The 23,261-nt window shown below is 43.5% G+C and overlaps 1 protein-coding gene across 3 annotated transcripts; it reads left to right on the forward strand.

Annotated features, from left to right (window-relative positions):
• Nucleotides 1-3,261: 3,261 nt before the first annotated feature.
• LOC130346492 (cilia- and flagella-associated protein 251-like) lies at nt 3,262-22,943 on the forward strand. 3 transcript variants are annotated; one of them, XM_056554563.1, is made up of 5 exons: nt 3,262-3,882; nt 10,279-10,371; nt 13,652-13,741; nt 15,701-15,754; nt 22,033-22,943. In XM_056554563.1, the coding sequence occupies exons 2-5, from the start codon at nt 10,318-10,320 to the stop codon at nt 22,426-22,428; spliced, it is 594 nt and encodes a 197-aa protein (XP_056410538.1). In that variant the 5' UTR covers nt 3,262-3,882; nt 10,279-10,317; the 3' UTR covers nt 22,429-22,943. The 3 variants fall into 3 exon arrangements, with proteins under 3 accessions (XP_056410538.1, XP_056410537.1, XP_056410539.1); XM_056554562.1 differs by having other exon boundaries at nt 3,264-3,882; nt 10,318-10,371; XM_056554564.1 differs by lacking the exon at nt 13,652-13,741 and having other exon boundaries at nt 3,270-3,882; nt 10,318-10,371.
• The last annotated feature ends 318 nt before the right edge of the window (nt 22,944-23,261 follow it).

The following is a 23,261-nucleotide window of genomic DNA, read 5'->3' on the forward strand; positions in this document are numbered from 1 at the left end:
GGTGTATAACTACTATATAGCCTGATCCCAAAGAATACAACTGTCATCAATATTTAAGGGGTACGGACTATTTACCAAGCGAATAACCTGCAAGTCCCATTCTTGTGCTTTTATACTTAACCCTTTAATTTATTTATTTATCCAGGATATCACGCTCTCTTCTTTACCACACACTGCCACCTGGCATCAGGGACAGTTACACATCTATGCATACATAGAGGTAAGTACAACGTTGTGTAAGTGCATTACATTGTAGATCTACTTGTAGGTATACCCGGGCACTACAGCTCATTATACACGTATTCATTTTATTTTATCTAGACCATCGACACATTGAGGATTATTACCACTATCTGCAGATTACATCAACATTCAACAATAAAAGTATCTCTATTGTTTAACCCTTTCAGCGCTGGGATATGTTTATTTAAATATATATATTTTTATACACACACTCTACTGTAGAGACCCTGCTCAGGTTTCAGTTTGCGGCCCAATTTCCTGCCACAGGGTGTGGATTAAAGTTGCTCGTGATGCGATAGCTACACAGCACTTAGCATGACTGGAAGCCAACAATGAGTTAAGTGTATGCAGAAGAGTCCTTGCTCAGCTACTACTTTTTACTGACAAGAAAAATTCTTCTCATTGGAGCAGGAAGCAGGATTTTGGAGATAACTGGAAAATGAGTTCTGACTAGGCCTAAACTCCTCTCACATGGGACCTAGCAGAGATATGAGACAATCAGGTTCAAGTCCTCTAGCCTGTTCAGGACGTAGGGCGTATGCATACGCCCTGCATCCCGAGTCCTTTAGGACGTAGGGCGTATGGATACGCCCGTGGGAATTCCGGTCCCCACCGCTAGCCAGTTGGGGACCGGACTGGGATGCCTGCTGAAATCATTCAGCAGGCATCCCGGCACATCGCCGAGGGGGGTCCTGAGACACCCCCATGTTGGCGATCGGAAAAAATGACATGTCAATTCAGACATGCGATTTTCTCCTATTTCGGGATGAACGGGTCTCTAGTGACCCCATCACGCGGAAAATAGGGATGATCAGAGCTGTCAGTGACAGCCCCGATCATCCTGAAGGATAGGAGCGAGGTTTCAGCGCTGCAATCTCCTCCTGTCCCCTGCCATTAGTCAGAAATGAATTCTGACCAATGGCAGTGCACGACAGGGGGTTGCCATGGAAACCCCCCGCTCTGCCCACCCCTGGATGTCGGGCAGAACAGGGGGAGAAGATGGCGGCCTGTACCTGTGCAGAAGATGCCGTGCGGACTGCCGTTCATCGGTAGAGACAGCGGAGATCAGCGGCGCAGGTAGGGAAGTGACGGTGGGAGGGGGGAAAGAAAGGTGGCAGTAAAGCAATATTTACTGCTGCCCTTCTAGTGGTTGCTAAACTGCAACTCCCAGCATGCCCAGACAGCCAAAGGCTGTCTCGGCAAGCTGGGAGTTGTAGTTTTGCAACATCTGGAGGGTCACAGTTTGGAGACCACTTTTAAAGTGTTGCCCAAACGGTAGCCCTCCAGATGTTGCCAAACTACAACTCTCAGCATGCCTACACTGCCCAGGCATGCTGGGAGTTGTAGTTCTGTAACATATGTCCCTTCAGATTTTGCAATTTTCATGAAAATTTAGAAAATTGCTGCTATAGTTTGAAGTCCTCTAATTTTTTCAAAAAGTACAAATATGTCCATTTTATGATGCCAACATAAAGTAGACATATTGTATTTGTGAATCAATATAAAATGTATTTGGAATATCAATTTTCCTTATAAGCAGAGAGCTTCAAAGTTAGAAAAATGCTAAATTTTCAAAATTTTCATGACATTTTGGGATTTTTCACCAAGAAAGGATGCAAGTAACAACTTAAAGTTACCACTACCATAAAGTAGAATATGTCACGAAAAAACAATCTCAGAATCAGAATAATCGGTAAAAGCATCTCAGAGTTATTAATGCTTAAAGTGACGGTGGTCAGATTTGCGAAAAAGGGTCCTTAAGGTGAAAATGAGCTGCGTCCTTAAAGGAGTAGTCCAGTGGTGAACCCAGTGGTGAACAACTTATCCCCTATCCTAAGCATAGGGGATAAGTTGCAGATCGCGGGGGGTCCGACCGCTGGGGCCCCCTGCGATCTCCTGTACGGAGCCCCGACAGCCCGCGGGAAGGGGGCGTGTCAACCTCCGCACGAAGCGGCGGCCGACACGCCCCCTCAATACAACTCTATGGCAGAGCCGAAACGCTGCCTTCGGCAATCTCCGGCTCTGCCATAGAGATGTATTGAGGGGGCGTGTCAGCCGCCTCTTCGTGCGGAGGTCAACACCCGCTATCTGGCCGGAGAGCCTGGCCCCTGTACAGAGAGATCGCAGGGGGCCCCAGCGGTCGGACCCCCCGCGATCTCAAACTTATGCCCTATCCTTAGGATAGGGGATAAGTTTTTCACCACTGGACTACCCCTTTAAGGGGCTAGGGAGAAAGGGTTGGACTTAGGAGACTAGCAGTTTCTGCATAGAATCTAGCTAAGATGAGTCATGTGACCAAGGATCTATACATTCTTACACATACATATATGGCTCATAAGTAGGGGCAACAAAGAGTAAAATGTCAACTCTTTCACAGCCATAATACCTCAATGTATTCAGTAGTAGACTTATAAAAATAACATGTTATGTAAATGTGACTTATGATAATGTCCATATTATGATGGGCCTGCACCCAACTAAACATACAGGGGAAGATTTATAAAAACCTGTGCGGAGGAAAAGTTGACCAGTTGCCCATAGCAACCAATAAGATTGCTTCTTTCATTTTTAAATGGGCCTCTGAAAAATATAAGCAGCGATCTGATTGGTTGCTACTGGCAACTGGTCAACTTTTCCTCTGCACTGGTTTTGATAAATCTCCCCAACAATCCTTTATTTTTTCGAGATGAAATGTTTTCCCCATGTTGTATAAAATGAGGGCACACAACTCTTGGTACAACTTGGTACTAACTGCCAGGAGTGGTCCATATGAGCCGACCATTTTGAAAGTCAAAAGAAGCTCTGCAGCAGCTGCGTTGTGTAAGATAAATTATAGCCCCATGGTCTGAATATAATACGCTGCCTTATACTGTTTAAATGGTCATGGAAGATCATAAAGACCCTTTTGTGACTTCAAATATTCTTCTATTTTACAATAAGCCTTCATTATTTTATATATATATATATATATATATATATATATATATATATATAAGCTTTGTATTAGTTATTGCTTACAATTCAGTCTCCTATACAAGGAAGGAAACATAACATATGAGCAGTTGGATGAGGTCCCAGGTGACATGGAGTAGCACATATGCGGATTTACCTGTGTGGTGTCTATAAATGTAAATTATATATAGGAAATATACTGAGGAGCAGCTTTTGCATTAAGGACAGGCACTTCCATTAATAATTAGAGGGGATTGATGTCAGGGCCTACTATTGTAGAGGTTTCAGCAGGGATATTGGTTATTGATCCAAAATTATTGGGGAGATTTATCAATCATCCTAAAACCCTATTATATGTATGAATCCAGCAGATCATCTACATACAAAAGAGCTGGTTTGTGATTGGTTGGTCTTGATACAAGTGAGCTGGCCTGTGATTGGTCGGTCTGGCTTGGCACCTGCACGGTATGTTTGTCTGTTGTCCTGACAACCAACCACTCAGCTGGAGCGACCGCCAGAGGAGGAGCTATTCTGTGATTTCTGAGCCGTACAAGTGCATTATTGTATTATTTGTTGCGTCTTAGTGTCTGTGTGTGTTGTTTGTTGTTGTGTGTCTGTGTGTCTGTGCTTTTATTTCAGGTAACACCTCACTTTCCGGTTATACCATCCTTTCCGGATCATCCAGTGGTAAGTCCTACTCTAAACTATATTATCCCTCATTAATATCGTCACATATTTCTGTCCAGTTACACATCCAGGGGGAGAATTATCAAAACCTGTTCAGAGGAAAAGTTGTCCAGTTGCCCATAGCAACCAATCAGATCTCTTCTTTCATTTTGGACAGGCCCTTTTTAAAATGAAAGAAGATATCTGATTGGTTGCTATGGGCAACTGGGCAAGTTTTCCTCTGCACAGGTTTTGATAAATCTCCCTCCCAATGTATATTATAGCTGTATATTGCTCCAACTGTAAATATATGTCTGAAATAATAGGTCATGAGACTGGCATGTGATGGGCACTAACTGGTCACAGCCTGGCACATATATCATCTTATTATTATATGAACTGGGCTCTATGGGGGAGATTTATCAAAATATTTGAAAGAAGCGATCCAATGGGTTGCTATGGGCAACTGCACCACTCTTCCTCTACATGTTGGAGAGCACTGCTTTAGGCTGGAAAAAAAATGCCCCCAAAATGCATTTGGGACAAAACTACCGCTGCCAGATGTTAGCTAGGAGTCAATAGGAAAATATGAAATTCCATACCTACATAGTGTTTTAAAGGATAACTCCTGGATGTAACAACTTATCCCCTATCCTAAGGTCGCGGGGGATCTGACAGCTGGATCTCCCGAACGGTGCCCCAGTTCTCAGCATGAATGGGGCGTGTTGACCACCACACAAAGCGGCGGCCGACACGCCCCTTCCGGGCAGCTCTATGGGAGAGCTGGAGCGCTGCTTTCGGCAATCTCCGGCTCTGCCATAGGACTGCATGGAGGGGGCGTGTCAGCCACAGGTTCGTGCTGTGGTCGAAAGGGCTTGTTTCATGCAGGGAGCCGGGGCTCCATGCGGGAGATAACGGAGGGCCCCAGTGGTCAGACCCCAGCGATCTAACACTTTAGATAGGGGATAAGTTGTTACATCCCGGAGTTATCCTTTAATTTTTGGCATTACCTCACCCTTTAGTGGTGTTTTTTTGGGCTCAATGGAAACTTTTCAAAATCACTGCATTCACTAGCTATGTTGTTGTTTTTTTTTGTTTTTGTTTTTGTTTTTGTTTTTTTCCTTTTCTTAAAAAAATTGTGGTGTTACTCCTCTCATAGTCCTCTATAGGTGGAAGAAAGGGCATTTTTCAATAGAATTCCTTGAGTCACATGATATAAGAATCAGTGCACCTCTCTCCCCCTTGCCATGTGTTCTATGTACAGTTAATTGTTTACATCAGAATTCTGGACCAGGCTGTAAATTTTGGTTTTGGTAATATTTTTTGTTTGTCAGGGGAGCAGATATATTAATACTATTGATTCTTGGACAGTGTAAAACTTTCAAAATCACCAAATTTATCACAGTAGCTGTATGATATAAATCTGGCACATCTTTAGACTGTCTAATATAAGTTAGTACAGTGGTCCCTCAAGTTACAATATTAATTGGTTCCAGGGCAACCATTGTATGTTGAAACCATTGTATGTTGAGACCATAACTCTATGGAAAGATGGTAATTGGTTCTGAAGCCTCCAAAATTTTATCCAAAAATAGGAAAAAGGGAGGAGTAAACAAAAATAGGTAGATAACTAATATAGATAAAGCAAGTCCTTACATATAAAAGTACGAAAGATCTGCTGGTTGCTGTAAATCACTGTCTATGTAGAGGACAGGAGCTTCTTCAGGGTCCTGTATAGTACACACAATGTCCAAAAAAAGTATCATGGAGTCGCCTTTACCTGGTGTCCAAAGGAGCAGCTAACCCTGGCACAGGTAAAGAGTAGTACAGAACATGTAATACCTCCCTGCACTGTAGAGGGTGCTATCGGACAGGAATTCAGTGCATGCACTTCAGTAACAAGGGTTTTTCCAGTAAAATATCCGTTCTGATTGGTCAGTTCTTCCAGCCATGTTGAGTCTGGATTCAAGTTAAAATGGTCCAGAAAATACTATTGTATGTTGAAACTATTGTATGTTGAGGCCATTGTAAGTTGAGGGATCACTGTATCAGTAGTTTAGTTTTACATACCATTTCTGCATTCTTTTGTTTAGCAATTTGTTTATTAACCACTTAGGGACCAAGGGCGTACAGGTACGCCTTCGCTCCCTGGTACTTAAGGACCAAGGGCGTTCCTGTACGCACGTGGGAATTTCGGTCCCCGCCGCGCACCGGGCGGGGACCGGACCGGGTTGACTACTGATATCTATCAGCAGGCACCCCGTGCAAATGCCCAGGGGGGTCCTGAGATCAACCCCCCCCCCCCATGTCGGCAATTGCCGCAAATCACTGGTGAATTCATACTGGTCTACGGTGACCCGGTTACCCGGAAAGTAAGGGGGATCGGGGTTGTCCAAGACACCCACGATACTCCTGAAGGGATAGGAGTGAGGTGGCAGGGGGGGCACCCCTCCTATCCCTGCTATTGGTCGTTCAGAAGCAAAGACCAATAGCAGATCGGGGGCAGGGGGGGGGTTAACGTTCGGTTCCCCCATTCTGCCCACCCACAGTGGCCGGGCAGAACGGGGAACCGTCGGTGCACAGTGCCGGAGGTCCACTTACCCATCGGCAGCTGGCGGCGATCAGCGGCAGCGGGCGGGGATTGGTCGTTCAGAAGCGACGACCAGTAGCAGATCGGGGGCGGGGGTTAACGTAGGCTGGGCAGAACGGGGAACCGTCGGGGAACAGCGCCGGAGGTCCACCTACCCATCGGCAGCGGGCGGTGATCAGCAGCAGTGGGCGGGGATCGGTGGCGGCAGAGGACAGCGATGTGGCTCCCTGGATTCTACGGAAGCCGGTGAGTTGCCTAGCAACATCTGGAGGGCTACAGTTTGGAGATCACTGTGCAGCGGTCTCTAAACAGTAGCCCTCTAGATGTTCCAAAACTGCAAATCCCAGTATGCCCAAACAGCAAATAGCTGTCTCGGCATGCTGGGAGTTGTATTTGCGTACCTCCAGCTGTTGCATAACTACATCTCAGTTGTAGTTTTGAAACAGCTGGACTGGCACACTGGTTGGAAAATACTGAGTTAGGCAACAGAACCTAACTGAAGGGTTTCCAACCAGTGTGCCTCCAGCTGTTTCAAAAGTACAACTCCCAGCATGCACGGTCTGTCAGTACATACTGGGAGTTGTAGTTTTGAAACAGCTGGAGGTTTGCCCCTCCATATGAATGTACAGGGTACATTCACACGGGCGAGTTTATAGTGAGTTTCCTGAAGTTTGAGCTGCTGCAAATTTTTTGCCGCAGCGCAAACTCCTAGCTGGAAACTCACCATAAACCCGCCCGTGTGAATGTACCCTAAAAACATTACACTACAATACACTAACACATAATTAAGGCTAAAACACTACATATACACCCCCTTACACTGTCCCCCCAGTTTAGCAACCGCTCGAGGCACCCTGTTTGGGAATCACTGGCATAAAATACCCCTATGTCCACCCCTATGCAATCCCTAATTTAGTCCTCAAATGCACATGGCACTCTCTCATTTCGGAGCCCTGTCATATTTAAAGGAAAGGAAGTTTAGGGCCACATATTTGTGGGGTATTTCCATGACTCCATTTTGGAAACTACACCCCTAACGGAATGTAACAAGGGGTATAGTGAGCCTTAACACCCCACAGGTGTTTGAAGAAATTTAATTAAAGTTGGATGGGAAAATGAAAAATAAATTGTGTTACCCTAAATTTTTCATTTTCACAAGGGAAAATAGAAAAAAAAGCCCCCCAAAATTTGTAACCCCATTTCTTCTGAGTAAGAACATACCCCATATGTGGATGTAAAATGCTCTGCGGGCGAACTACAATGCTCAGAAGAGAAGGAGCGCCATTGGGCTTTTGGAGAGAAAATTTGTCCGGAATTGAAGGCCACGTGTGTTTACAAAGCCCCCATAGTGCCAGAACAATGGACCCCCCCACATGTGACCCATTTTGGAAACTACGCCCCTCATGTAATGTAATAAGTGGTACAGTGTGCATTTACACCCCACAGGTGTCTGACAGATTTTTGGAACAGTGGTCTGTGAAAATGAAAAATGAAATTTTTAAATTGCATAGCCTACTGTTCCAAAGATCTGTCAAACGCTAGTGGGGAGTAAATACTCACTGCACCCCTTATTAAATTCTGTGAGGGGTGTAGTTTCCAAAATGGGGTCACATGAGGGGGGTCCCGCTGTTCTGGCACCACGGGGGGGCTTTGTAAACGCACATGGCCCCTGACTTCCATTCCAAACAAATTCTCTCTCTAAAAGCTCAATGGCGCTCCTCCTCTTCTGAGCATTGTAGTGCGCCAGCAAAGCACTTGATGTCCACACATGGGGTATTTCCATACTCAGAAGAAATGGGGTTACAAATTTTAGGGGTAATTTTCTCCTATCACCCCTTGCAAAAATTAAAAATTTACACGTTCAACTTTAACAAAAAGTCGTCAAACACCTGTGAGGTGTTGAGGCTCACTGTACCCCTTGTTACATTCCTTGAGGGGTGTAGTTTCCAAAATAGTATGCCATGTTATTTTTTTGCTGTTCTGGCACAATAGGAGCTTCCTAAATGGGACATGCCCCCCAAAAACCATTTCAGCAAAATTTGCTTTCCAAAAGCCAAACGTGACTCCTTCTCTTCTGAGCATTGTAGTTCACCCTCAGAGCATTTTACGTCCTAACATGGGGTATTTCCATACTCAGAAGAGAGGGGGTTACAAATTTTGGGGGGCATTTTCTCCCATTACGCTTTGTAAAAATGGTAAATTTGGGAAAAAAATTTGCACTTTAGTGAAAAATATAATTATTTTCATTTACACATCCGAATTTAGTGAAAAGCCGTCAAACACCTGTGGGGTGTTAAGGCTCACTGGATCCCTTTATACGTGTCTTGAGGGGTGTAGTTTCCAAAATGGTATGCCACATGGGGCGTTTTCTGCTTTCTGGTACCATAGGGGCTTCCTAAATGTGACATGACCCCAAAAAAACATTTCAGCAAAATTCACTCTCCAAAATCCCATTGTTGTTCCTTTCCTTCTGAGCCCTCTACTGCGCCTGCCGAACACTTGACATACACATATGAGGTATTTCCTTACTCAAGAGAAATTGGGTTACACATTTTAGGAAGATTTCTCTCCTTTTACCCCTTGTAAAAATTCAAAAACTGGGTCTACAAGAACATGCCAGTGTAAAAAATATAGATTTAGAATTTTCTCCTTCAATTTGCTGCTATTCCTGTGAAACACCTAAAGGGTTAACACACTTACTGAATTTCACTTTGAATACTTTGAGGGGTGCAGTTTTTATAATGGGGTCATTTGTGGGGTATTTCTAATATTAAGGCCCTTCAAAATCAACTTCAAATCTGAACTGGTCCCTGAAAAATTCCAATTTAGAAAATTTTGTGAAAAATTGGAAAATTGCTGCTGAACTTTGAAGCCCTCTGATGTCTTCCAAAAGTAAAAACATTTCAACTTTATGATGCCAACATAAAGTAGACATATTGTATATGTGAATCAATATATAATTTATTTGGAATGTCTATTTTCCTTACAAGCAGAGAGCTTCAAAGTTAGAAAAATGCTAAATTTTCAATTTTTGCATCAAATTTTGGAAATTTTTCACCAAGAAATTATGCAAGTATCGAAAAAATTTACCACTAACATAAAGTATATTTTGTCAGGAAAAAAACAGTCTTGGAATCAGAATGAAAAGTAAAAGCATCCCAGAGTTATTAATGCTTAAAGTGACAGTGGTCAGATGTTCAAAAAACGCTCTGGTGCTTAAGGTGAAAATTGGCTTGGTCCCTAAGGGGTTAAAATGCAAAAAAAAAATTTCCATAGTGTATCTACCCCATGTGAACATACCCTATCAGGACAGGTATAAGAGCTTTGTCCTGTAATAAGCCAAGCAACCCAGTGATCACATGATTGGGAGAGATATTCAGCCATTGGAAGTAACAATGAAGGTTCCCAGAGTGGACATGTTTCATGTGCAGACTATTGTATAGGGGTCAAGTAGTAAAAGGATCCACTGCCACCTTATAGGCAGCTTCCTACTGCCCATTAGATTGCATGTAATAATACATCTCATAGCTTACAGATACTGTTGGGTTGTTAGAGGAACATGAGGGGGAGCTCTATGAAAGGCCGACATGCTGTTCTTATGCAGGTGACCTCTGCTTTCTGTGTCCAACCCTGAAGGTTCCTATTGATGACAACAAGAAACAGAAATCAACAAAACACTGGTGCAGAAAATACATAGAAAAATCCTCATATTTTTTTATCATACAAATAGTAATGTGGTAAATATATAAAGAATAATTGTATATGTCAATCACTAATCAATCAGGTTATATGAATATTGTGCAGGAATATGTCTTTACTGTTTACAGAACGAGTCAATAAGCTGACCTCTGTCTCTTTTTTTGGAGATGGAGCGCCACACTTTTGAAAGGACACCCCACTATGACTACACGGATGACGAGGTAAATCTCATGTTTGTGTTGACTTTCATTAATCCTATAGTTGTGAATAATAATTGCTCTGTTAAAGTGAATCTTCTCCTGAATCATCTCCATACAAGGTGTAGAATCTGCAGATCTTTGCATTTAGGTGCTAGAGGGATAAGATTACCCATACATTTAGTTTTGATGATCGCCTGTGTTACCAGCTGAAGAGTCAAACAGTTGGTGCTAAGTTTCAGCAGCATCTCCTCCCTCCTCTGTTTTGTCGGATTAAGGAACTGAGTAGTGACGTGGGCTGTCAATCATGCCGAGGGGACATTACTGCACCCAGAGCGGCGAGACTAGATAAGTATAGCTCCCGTCTAGGGGGCTACTTACAGGGCTGCTGGGGGGGGGGGGGGGGGGGGGACTTACAAACTGCAAATCCTCCCCATCCCTGTGGACAGAAATGTCCTCCGGGGATGGTGCAGATGAAGATATTACTACACTGCTCAAAAAAATAAAGGGAACACTTAAATAACACAATTGCACTCCAAGTCAATAACATTTCTGTGAAATCACACTGTCCACTCAGGAAGAACACTGATTGACAATCAATTTCACATGCTGTTGTGCAAATGGAACAGACAACAGGTGGAAATTATAGGCAATTAACAAAACACCCCCAATAAAGGAGCGGTTCTGCAGGTGGTGACCACAGACCACTTCTCAGTTCCTATGCTTCCTGGCTGATGTTTTGGTCACTTTTGAATGCTGGCGGTGCTTTCCTTCTAGTGGTAGCATGAGACTGAGTCTACAACCCACACAAGTGGCTCAGGTAGTTCAGCTCTTCCAGGATGGCACATCAATGTGAGCTGTGGCAAGAAGGTTTGCTGTGTCTGTCAGCGTAGTGTCCAGAGCATGGAGGCGCTACCAGGAGACAGGCCAGTACATCAAGAGACATGGAGTAGGAGGGCAACAACCCAGCAGCAGGACCGGTACCTCGGCCTTTGTGCAAGGAGGAGCAGGAGGAAAACTGCCAGAGCCCTGTAAAACGACCTCCAGCAGGCCACAAATGTGCATGTGTTTACTCAAACGGTCAGAAACAGACTCCATGAGGGTGGTATTAGGGCCCGACGTCCACAGGTGGGGGTTGTGCTTACCAGAAAATACCAAGATTGGCAAATGCGCCACTGTTGCCCTGTGCTCTTCACGGATGAAAGCAGGTTCACACTTAGCACATGTGACAGACTGCTTTCTAAAAAAAAAAAAAAAAAAAATGTGGCTGTGACAGGGGGAAAATAGCCTAAAAGGCCATACGAACCCAGCCTTGGTCCCCCGCAGCTCCTGTGTGTCTCCTGGTCCCCTGATCTTCTCTTTTCTTCCTGCCTTTGAGACAGGCAATTAGTCCAGGACTTGCTCGCTCAGCCAATAACTGGCTGTCAGAGGACACTACTGTGAAGAAGAAAGATCGGGGGACCTAACCGGGGCGAAACAAAGCTGGGGTGGACCAACAGGGCATTGGGCTAGATATATATCTATCTATATTTTTTTTTTCCTGCCCCAGCAGCATATGATTCATTTTTTTTTTTTTTTTTTTTTTTTTTTTTTTTTTTTAGAAAACATTGGAATACCCCTTTAATATTTAAAGGGGAACTCCGGTGGAAAAATTATGTTTTCAAATCAATTGATGCTATAAAGTTAAACAGTTTTGTAAATTACTTCTATTTAAAAATCTTAACCCTTCTAGTACTTATCAGCTGCTGTATACTACAGATATACTACAGAGAAATTTGTGAAATTCTTCACAGTCTGACAAGTCCAGTCTGTCCATGTTAGGGACTGTCCAGAGCTGGAGAGGTTTTCTATGGGATTATGCTTCTAATCTGGACAGTTCCTGACATGGACAGTTGTGTCAACAGAGAGCACTGTGGTCAGACTGGAAATAACTACACAAACTTCTCTGTAGTATATCTGTAGTATACAGCAGCTGATAAGTACTAGAAGGATTACAAATCTGTTAAACTTTCTGGCACCAGTTGATTTGAAAACATTTGTTTTCCACTCTTTAAAGGTCTAACACATTGATAGGCTGCGCTCTTTCACTTTAATGGAACTGCCCTGCATTATCATTCACAGCTGCCTATATGGACAACCTGCTAATCCTGTAGACATAATGAAGAAGATGAGAAAGATGACCAGTTGCCCATTGCAACCAATTAGATTGCTTCTTCAATTTTTGAACAGGCCTCTGAAAAATAAAAGAAGCACTCTGATTGGTTGTAAGGGCAACTGGTAAACTTTTCCTAGACATAGGTTTTGATAACATTTCCCCCATGGTGTTCAGGGAGCATCCCAACCGTCAAATATTGGTGGCCTTTCCTAAAGACAGGCCATCGACATTTACCTCTTAGTGGAGAGTAATAACACTACAGGTTATGGATACTAGATTCAAAAGGACAGAACGTTGGTTCAGGGATTTATTCTGATGCCATATTTGGAATCAGGAAGGAACATTTCCACCTGGTATTGGGCAATTGGCATGAGCCTTATAAGGTTTTTTTTTTGCCTTCCTCTGGATCAACACACTAGTGACACAATAGGCATATAGGTTGAACTTGATTAACTTTTTTAAAAAAATCTTTTTTCAATTGTGGGGAAGATTTATTAAACCTGTGCAGAGGAAACATTTACCAGTTTCCCATAGCAACAAATCAGGTTGCTCCTTTCATTTTTAAAAAAGCCTCTGAAAAAGAAAAAAAAGAAATCTAATTGGTTGCTATGGGCAACTGGTCAACTTTTCCTCTGCACAGATTTTGACACATCTCCTCCTTTCTAAGTATCTGTCCCCCAAAATAGAGCCTAAAATCCTGAATCCTGGATGTTTGGTGCCATCTTTTCAAAAAGGCAATGTTGAAATCTATGTTGATATTTATTTCTTTATTTTTCTTAGTACCTAATATGATAGATTTACCAAGACCAGCAATTCATAACAGATGTAAAGTAAACTATCTACAGCCAACCCATACACAATGTATAGAGAGGCAGAGCACATACATGACTGCCTTTCCATGCTCGATATCACAGGTGGTCCCAACAATGAGACCCCTGCAATCATACTGCATACTTATCCCCCATTCTGGGAATAGGGTATACATCTTAACCTCTTAAGGACGCAGGGCGTATGGATACGCCCTGCATTCCGAGTCCTTAAGGACGCAGGGCGTATCCATACGCCCGTGTGAATTTCGGTCCCCACCGTTAGCCGGTTGGGGACCGGAGCCGGATGCCTGCTGAAATCTGCCCGCCCCTGGTTGTCAAGGGGCTCTGGAAAGAAGATGGAGGCCGTACCTGCAGGAGAAGATGCCTGGGGACCTGGGATCTTCGCTTGAGCCTGCAGGATCCTGATCAGGTAGGGAATCCACAGTGGGGGGGTGGAATTGAAAGTGAAAGTAAATCGATCTTTACCGTGGCAACCACTAGGGGGGCCAAACTGCAACTCCCAGCATGCCCAGAGAGCCAAAGGCTGTCTGGGCATGCTGGGAGTTGTAGTTTTGCAACATCTGGAGGGTCACAGTTTGGAGACCACTGTTACAGTGGTACCCAAACAGTAGCCCTCCAGATGTTGCCAAACTACAACTCTCAGCATGCCTCGACTGCCCAGGCATGCTGGGAGTTGTAGTTCTGTAACATCTGTCCCTTCAGATTTAGTAATTTTCATGACATTTTTGAAAATTGCTGCTCTACTTTGAAGCCCTCTAATTTTTTCAAAAAGCAAAAATATGTCCATTTTATGATGCCAACATAAAGTGGACATATTGTGTTTGTGAAGAAAAATAAAATGTATCTGGAATATCCATTTTCCTTACAATTAGAGAGCTTCAAAGTTAGAAAAATGCAAAATTTTCTAAATTTTCATGAAATTTTGGGATTTTTCACCAAAAAAGGATGCAAGTAACGCCGAAAATTTACCCCCAAAATAAAGTAGAATATGTCACGAAAAAACAATCAGAATCAGAATATTCGGTAAAAGCGTTTTCGCGTTATTAATTTGTAAAGTGACGGTGGTCAGAATTGCGAAAAAGGGCTCAGTCCTTAAGGTGAAAAAGGGCTGCGTCCTTAAGGGGTTAATAATGGGACAAACCCTTTAGGGTCTATTCACACAGCAGAATTTCCACACCAATTCCGCTTCCTTGGGTGGTTTCTGGCTTGTGGATTTTATGCGGAATTTGTGCTTAATCTGTGCAGAAATTCAGAAGTGTTAATGGGAGAGAGGAATCCCATAGAAGTTTATTGGGCTTTCATTTGAGGCAGAATTCCACAAGCGCAAATTCTGCTGTGTGAATAGACCCTTAGGCTATAATTCCACTTGGGATTTTGTGCAAAATTGCCCCCATTCTGTCGCACAGAGTTTTTTGCCTTGAAAAAGCGCTGCAGCCAGATTTCAATAAGGAACTGCAAAATGCTAGGTCCACTTGCCATTTTTGAGTTTGGCATTTTATAAATCTTTTTGGCTCAGTGGGTGATTTTCAAAAACGACCTCATGTTGAAAACATGGCGTTTTTCGAGCAAATCTGATTTATCTGCGAAGGCACGGATGCTGACCGCTGTGATTGGCCATACAGTACCGGCCAATCACCGGCAAACATGAATAAGTTATGTGAAGTTCTGTTCACATCACTGGCCGGAGTACGGTACAGTGCAGGGATGTGGAGCGGTGTTGCGTGTCACCTGCTTCTCATGACTAGAAATTATGATCACAATGGGTCTCAGGAGTGAGACCCGCTGTGATCTGTCACTTAGTGCAGGTACTACTGCTCCCAACATTGAACAGACTCTGTAGTACCACAATAATCACGCACATATAGTTGATATCGGATTTTACACTGTATTTATTAAAAATATCATTATTAAAATACATCAAAAACATTATTAATAAAAAGTTTTAGAAAATTAAGATAAAAATATATATTATTTTTACAATTACATGGACCCTTTATCCATTTGGGCTATTGCCGGCTACATTTTCACGTCCCTGACCGCTCACATCAATCATTACCTGATTGAAAATGTAAAAAACTTTTTGTCATAAAAAAGAAATACTTAATTCCCTACAAATTTTCCCATCCCTACTTCTTCATTAGGCTAAAAAAAGCCTAAAAAAAACACCAGTACAAAGCTTTAGTGTAATTCTAGCCTTAGGCTTCGTCCTATAGATTATTACTTAGATAAGATACAAATAAAGACATTTGATAGGGGAAATGAGTAAAACAAGATCATTTTATTTCATCATAATGTATAGATATAATACATTATGCCATAATATGTTTAATGAGCTGAATAAAACTAAGTTTAATCTGTTCTGTTCTAGGTCTTTGAGATGAACAGAAGGGCCATAGACATTATCACAGCGTTCCAGGAAGAAGTAAGTGACATTGGAGATAATCAAATTTGTTATATAAAAGTATACATATAAAGTTTAGTAGGCATTCAGGGGATTCATCAATTGTGATATTTTTGTTGATTTGTGAAAAAGGCAAATAATTGCACAATTTGTGCACTAACTGCAGATGTGTGATTATTTGCTGTTTAAGACGGTACTTGCTAAAGGGGTGTGACCTATTGAAAAGGGGTGTGGTTGCTCACCGTTTACACTGCCAGCCTAAACTGCTGCTAAGATCTCCCCTTGCTCAGAGCTGGCGGAGATATCATCATGGGTGCACAGGTTTACTGGACTTATATAGAGGTGTCTGCTTCTTCATAAATCCAGGGAGCCTGTGCGCTGGCAGGGAAGCCTGTGCGCTGGCAGGGAAGCCTGTGTGCTGACAGGGGAGCCCATACGCTGACAGGGGTGCCTGTGCACTGGCAGGGAAGCCCGTACGCTGACAGGAGAGCCCGTACGCTGACAGGAGAACCCGTACGCTGACAGGGGAGCCTGTGCGCTGGTGGGGGGAGCCCGTACGCTGGCAGGGGAGCCCGTGCGCTGACAGGGGAGCCTGTGCGCTGGCAGGGAAGCCCGTACGCTGACAGGAGAGCCCGTACGCTGACAGGGGAGCCTGTGCGCTGGTGGGGGGAGCCCGTACGCTGGCAGGGGAGCCTGTATGCTGATGAGGCTTCATAAATGCCCCCTAGATTATGTTATGGCAGATTTTACCAGTTTTGATGAATGTGTCAGTAATCTTATGTCTATGTAGCTAACCCTAATAGACCCCAAATATCTGTGCACACAGTATAAATGACCTGCACCATTGTTTCCATCGATGAAACTGGCACCAGAGGTTCCTCTTTCCTAGGATATATCAAGCTTATTTACCCAGCCCAAAGAACTGTCCAGAGTAGAAGAACCTTCATTCCTCATATCCCATGGTGCCATAAGGAATTTTAGGAACTCATACAGCCACAGCGTCTGTCCCTCCCTCCTCCCTTCCAAAAGCAATAGTCCAAAAAACTACTTTTTTAACCTCTTAAGGACCCTTGATATACGCGTATGTCATGACACCCTGGTACTTAAGGACCAGGACCCATGACGTATGCGTACGTCATGGAGTATTCCGGTCCCCGCAGCGCGCCGGGCGGGGATCGGACCGGGATGCCTGCTGAAATCCTTCAGAACCCCCCCCCCCCCATGTCGGCGAACGCGGCAACTCGCAAGTGAATTCACACTTGCGATTTGTGCAATTACGGGTCTATGGTGACCCGGAATATAAGGGGGATTGCGATCCCCCTGAAGGGATAGGAGTGAGGTGGCAGGGGTGCCACCCCTCCTATCCCTGCTATTGGTCGTATAGACGCGACGACCAATAGCAGATCGGGGGCGGGGGGGGGGTTACTTTCGGTTTCCCCATTCTGCCCACCCACAATAGGCGGGGCAGGACGGAGAAACAGACAGGGACCGGCGCCGAAGGTCACTTACCGATCTGCGGAGGCTGCGGGCGACGGTGATCGGTGGGCAACGATGTTGTGCGGCTGGCTCCCTGGATCCTAGGGAAGCCGATGAGTTGCCTAGCAACATCTGGAGGGCTACAGTTTGAGACCACTATACAGTGGTCTCAAAACTGTAGCCCTACAGATGTTACAAAACTACAGTTTTGGAGTTGTAGTTTTGCAACAGCTGGAGACACACTGGTTTGAAAATACTGAGTTAGGTAACAGAACCTAACTGAAGGTTTTCCAACCAGAGTGTCTCCAGCTGTTGCAAACGTACAACTCACAGCATGCACGGTCTGTCAGTACATGCTGGGAGTTGTAATTTTGAAAAAGCTGGAGGTTTGACCCCCCCCCCCCCATGTGAATGTACAGGGTACATTCACACGGGCAGGTTTACAGTAAGTTTCCTGCTTGAAGTTTGAGCTGCAGAGCAAACTCCTAGCTGGAAACTCACCGTAACCCGCCAGTGCGAATGCACCCTAAAAACACTACACTACACTAACACATAATGAAGGGTAAAACACAACATATACACCCCCTTACACTGTTCCCCCCCCCCCCCCCAATAAAAATGAAAAACGTATTGTACGACAGTGTTTCCAAAACGGAGCCTCCAGCTGTTGCAAAACAACAACTCCCAGCATTTCCGGACAGCCACTGACTGTCCAGGCATGCTGGGAGTTTAGCAACAGCTGGAGGCACCCTTTTTGGGAATCACTGGTGTAGAATACCCCTATGTCCACCCCTATGCAATCCCTAATTTAGTCCTCAAATGCGCATGGAGCTCTCTCATTGCAGAGCCCTGTCGTATTTCAAGGTATCAGTTTAGGGTCACATATGGGGTATTTCCATGCAGCTAAAGCAGGACGAAATTGCTTTCTGACATCAAGTTAGACTACATTCACACCACAATTTTTATCATACGTTTGCCAGATCACCTGTAGAAATTTCAAAGTTGGCCACTGCCGTATCCCCGCCAGACCCACGCCACATCTCATTCTCATTTTTGAGACTGGAGTCAGATAGTGACTTTGGTCGGCTCATTTTTGCACCGCATCAGTTTTATTGCCGGACTTAAACCGCAACATTCCATGGTTTTTCCGTCCAGCAACAAAACCAGATTTTGTTGTGAAAAATTATCTGACCAGAGTCACTATCTAACTCCAGTTGGCTCATGCAAATCAATGAGACAGGTCTGTCGAGGATACAGCAGCGGACGGTTTTGAAATTTCCGGCGATCCGGCGACTGTATGAAGAAATCGTGGTGTGAATGTTCCCTCTGTGATCATTTTTCCAGAAGGGGCGATTTCCCCATGGACACCCATGCTTGCACGATAGATCTACAATAAAGCTGTGAATTATAATACACAGAAGAAAGTGCTGAACTTTTCCCAAAGGAATCCTACAAATATTTACAGGCATATTTAAAGTTGTGAATAAACCGGGCTATTCACAAAACGTAAATCCTCAATTCCAGCCACCAGCCAATTGCATAAGGTCTAAAATACATAGAGCATATAATAACACTGCCAGTGAAGAGACGTAGTAATAAAAGGGGAGACCAAATTTAGGGAATACACTTGCTTTAAAAGATGTGTCTTTAGGGCATGTTTGAAACTGAGGAAGATGGGTATAAGCCTGATGGTCCGAGGTATTGCATTACAGAGAACTGGTGCAGCACAAGCAAAGTCTTAGAGGTGGAATTGAGGGGTTCAGATTAAAGAAGATGTTAACTTTAGATCATTTCACTACTTATTAGCTGCTGAATATTACAGAGGAAATTCTTTTCTTTTTGGAACACAGTGCTCTCTGCTGACATCATGTCCACAGTGCTCTCTGTTGACATTTCTGTCCATTTTAGGAACTGTCCAGAGCAGCATATGTTTTCTATGGGGATTTTCTCCTACTCTGGACAGTTTTTAAAATGGACAGAGGTGTCAGCAGAGAGCACTGTGGTCATGACGTTAGCAGAGAGCTCTATGTAAGAAAATAATTTCCTCTGTAGTATTCAGCAGCTAATAAGTACTGGAAGGATTAAGATTTTTTTTAATAGAAGTAATTTACAAATCTGTTTAACTTTCTGGCACCAGTTGATTAAAAAAAAAAGTTTTCCACCGGAGTATCCCTTTAAGATCACATAACAGCTGTAGAGAAAGATGAATCTGGCAGTGGCATTTAGGATGGACTGGAGAGGGAGAGTTTAGAGAAGGGAAGGCCTATTAGTAAAGAGTTTCAGTAGTCCAGGTGGGAATGAATTAAAGCATCCACAATAGTTTTGGTTGTTTCAGCAGTAAATGAGGGGTGCGTGGAAGACAGATCTGAGTCTACCATAACTTCAAGACAGCGGGTTTACTGTCCAGGAGTAATGGTTGTACCACTCACCGAGATGGAGATGTCAGGTTTAGGTAGATTAAATGGAGGAAATACAAGAAGTTCTATAATAGAAAGATTTCTTTTCAGGAATAGGGAGGACACAATGTTAGAGACAGCAAAGAGAAAGTTGCTGGTGTTCTGTAGGAGTGCGGGGGTGATGATACGGGAAGAGGTAGAGAGCTGTATGTCATCAGCGGAGAGATGGTACTGGAGTTCAAATCTACTGAGGAGAAGGCCCAGGAAGGGTCCCTGAACCCCAACAACAAGAGCAGCAGGGAAATAGCTAGAGATAGGGATTGATACACCGAAGGAGCGTTCACGGAGGTAGGAAACAAAAACCAGGAGAGAGAGGAATCTTTAAGAACAATGGAGTGGAGTATAGCAAGAAGTAATTGGTGATCTACAGTGTCAAATGCTGCATAGAGATCAAGAAGAATCAGTAGAGAGAATTGCTATTAGATTTAACCATAAGACATCATTAGTGACTTCGGTTAAGCCAGTTTCTGTGGAGAATGGGGAATGTAATCCAGACAGTAAGGGGTCAAGGAGAGAGTTCCTGGAGAGATAATGGATTAGGTGGGAATAGACCAAGCATTCCAGGAGTTTGGAGATGAAGTGGAGAGACAGGTCAATAGTTAGCTGCACAGGATCCAGAGATGTTTTCTTCAGAAATGGGGTTATGACAGAATGTTTGAAGGAGGAATGAAAGATTTTAGTTATGTGATTGGTGATGGCAGGGGAGAGAATGCGGTAACACGGTGAGAGGATGTACCTGTATATACTTTCATGTACTGATTCATAGCACTATATACATGTATATAGCATCATGTACCTGTATATTACATCACCTACCTGTATATACCACCATTGAACTTTATATTTCATCACCTACCAGTACAAACCACCATGTAGATAGCAGCGTATGCCTGTGCAGCTGGCTTTTTTGGGGGTAGGGGTGTGCTGATACAGGACTTCACCAGGGGCACAATGGACACTATAGTCCTGGATATGTACCCTGTAAACTATCCTGCCTGATATGCATTGTCTTCTCTGGCTTCTTGAAATTCTTTGCCATCTTTCCCTCGCCTTGCCTACATCTCCCAGCAATCATTGCAGCACTGCTCTGTCAGCTGGCTCCCTTCTGCAGTGAGCAGCAGAGAGAGGTTCAGTGTCTGATTGGCTGAGGCTTCACACACCTCACAGTTCTTAGCACTAAAGAGAGCATGACCATCAGTGCAGGGTAGAAACCACATGGTCTGTGTCTCACAGGAAGGTGGGGGTTGCTTTCAGATAGTTATTTGGACAGAGACAGAGTGGATGGCTGGATGATGTCATTCCCTCACTTTATGCACATAAGTAACAACTAAAGAGGGGAGACTGCTCTATATAGCTAATAAATGATATTTAGACAATTAAATACGTTGATGAGAGGAAAAGATGGGCTATAGGTTTAGTTTCCCAGAGTACCCCTTTTTACACCTGTGGAATCATTTTAGGGCTCTTTTTTTCTGTATAAGTCATTCCCCATGCAGGATTAATAAGGTTAAGTTTTATGAGTTAGGATAATTATACATGCAGTTATTCCAAATATGCAAACAACATTTTTTTTTTCTTTACTTTTTTGTATGGGGAGGGTTAATTTATATTTGTAAAAACAGATTTCTTTTTCTTTACACGTTAACAGCCAATTACTGTTGGGGCTTGCTGGAAGATGTGGTTTTGCAACTTTTGTAGGTCTAGAGTTTGGTGACCAATGCCCAAGGGGACTTGTATGAGCAATGGTTAGATGACTTATACAGATTTATGCAGGACATATGTCCTTTATTGATCTAAGTGATTTACATACATCCCACTCCATACATCCTACAACACGCGCTCAGAGATAAGAGACGGACTGCAGTTCTGGAGATCGTGGAGGTCCCAGCAGTCAGACCCTCCTCAATTATACTCTTACCTTCAACCTGTGGATATGGATTAAGACATTTTTACTGCATCCTTGAGGACTGATTTTTTATTTTCTCTGTAATTAATTGTTTTGCATTGTAGTATAAGCCCTCTGTGGTTATGCACAACATCAGAAACCTTGGTTACTAGTTTATTTTGTTAAAGTGAGCTACACATATCTTTCTTCTTGTTCATTGTTTCATAAACCTTGTTGTTATCATTCATGAGTTAACCTAAAAGAAGTATTTCCTAGAGAAAAGTGATATTTGCCCAAAATTGCCTACAAATAAATACACCATCGTTGGACCTCTGTTGTCTCATTATGTCAAAGTCTTGGCTTTGGATCCCCTGATACTGTTCTAGTCGAGAGCAACCCTTTCTGACGGAGGATATTACAACAATCATGGAAGGCTGGATGAGGCAAATCATACAGATTATCTGATTTACTTATGTGTGAAGGAAGAAGAGGAGAAGAAGGAGAAGGAAAACAAAGAAGAGGAAGAGGAAAAAGAGGAGGATGAAGGGGAGGAAAAAGAAGAGGAAGAGAAGGAGAAAAAGAAGAAATATGAAGAGGAGAAGGAGAACGAAGATGAGAAGCAGGATGAAGGGGACAATGAAGAAAAAAAAGAAGAGAAGGAGGAAGAGAATGACAGAAAGGAGAAAGAACAAGTGGAGAAGAATGAAGGGCAGAATGAAGCAGAGGAAGAGGTAAAGAAGGAGAAAGATGAAAAGGTAATAGAAGAAGAAGAAGAAGAAGAAGAGCTAACTTGCTGCACGTGGTTTTGTACACCAACTAGAGCCTTCATCAGCAGCGTAACAAACTTTTTCTTTACCAAATGTGGAGGACTCCCTTAACATCAAGTGGAGTCTGGAGGAGGCGCTGTTAAAGAGATTATCAATAGGTATTACCTTTCTTCCCTTCCCAGCAGCTCACTTCTGATTTGGTCTCTACTCTTCCTAATACCTTCTGGTATGAAAAGGTAGATCTTAGATGGCAGAGCAGGTACTATGCTGAAGCCTTTACATGCAGGTGAAACCAGTGGCAGCAAATGTATGCAACATTGTGTGTACATTGGCTACCATATGGAGGCATGGTTTTGCCCACATGTGGTGACCACAACAAAGTACTTGACCCACCATCTCATTCCCCCCCTTTTATTCCAGGTGATAAGTCAACAGGGAAAGAGACCAAGCTTGAAGTGAGCCACTGGGAACCAGGGAAAGATAATGCCATTTTAGATGCTGAGATAACCCCTTTAACATGTAGAGGCAAATGAGGCGCCATTACTATCAGGAGGGTTCATTTGCCTCATATGGGGTAGGAGGAGACCCCCTTTAAGATCAAAGATTGGAGGACAAGACTCCCTTAAGACCACTGGAGTCTGGAGGAGGCGCTGTTAAAGAGGTTATCAAGACAGCTGAAAAGGTATGACCTTCCTTCGCTTCCCAGCCACTGGAGAGAGGGAAAAGTTTATGCCATTTTAGCTCCTTTGATAACCCCTTTAACATAAAGAGGCAAATGAGGCGCCTATAACATCAGGAGGATTCATTTGCCTCATAAGGGGTAGGAGGAGACCCCCTTTAAGATCAAAGACTGGAGGACAAGACTCCCTTAAGACCACTGGAGTCTGGAGGAGGCGCTGTTAAAGAGGTTATCAAGACAGCTGAAAAAGTATGACCTTACCTCG

Source organism: Hyla sarda, unplaced genomic scaffold (genome assembly GCF_029499605.1).
Source record: "Hyla sarda isolate aHylSar1 unplaced genomic scaffold, aHylSar1.hap1 scaffold_792, whole genome shotgun sequence".
Taxonomy (NCBI): Eukaryota; Metazoa; Chordata; class Amphibia; order Anura; family Hylidae; genus Hyla; species Hyla sarda.

What these genes read in the sequence shown, in the direction of transcription:
- LOC130346492 (XM_056554563.1), top strand. Translation starts at nt 10,318, where the DNA reads ATGGAGCGCCACACTTTTGAAAGGACACCCCACTATGACTACACGGAT. An exon ending in GCCTGCAGGATCCTGATCAG is followed by an intron (nt 13,742 to 15,700) that starts GTAGGGAATCCA and finishes GTTCTGTTCTAG; the next exon opens with GTCTTTGAGATGAACAGAAG. An exon ending in TCACAGCGTTCCAGGAAGAA is followed by an intron (nt 15,755 to 22,032) that starts GTAAGTGACATT and finishes TTATGTGTGAAG; the next exon opens with GAAGAAGAGGAGAAGAAGGA.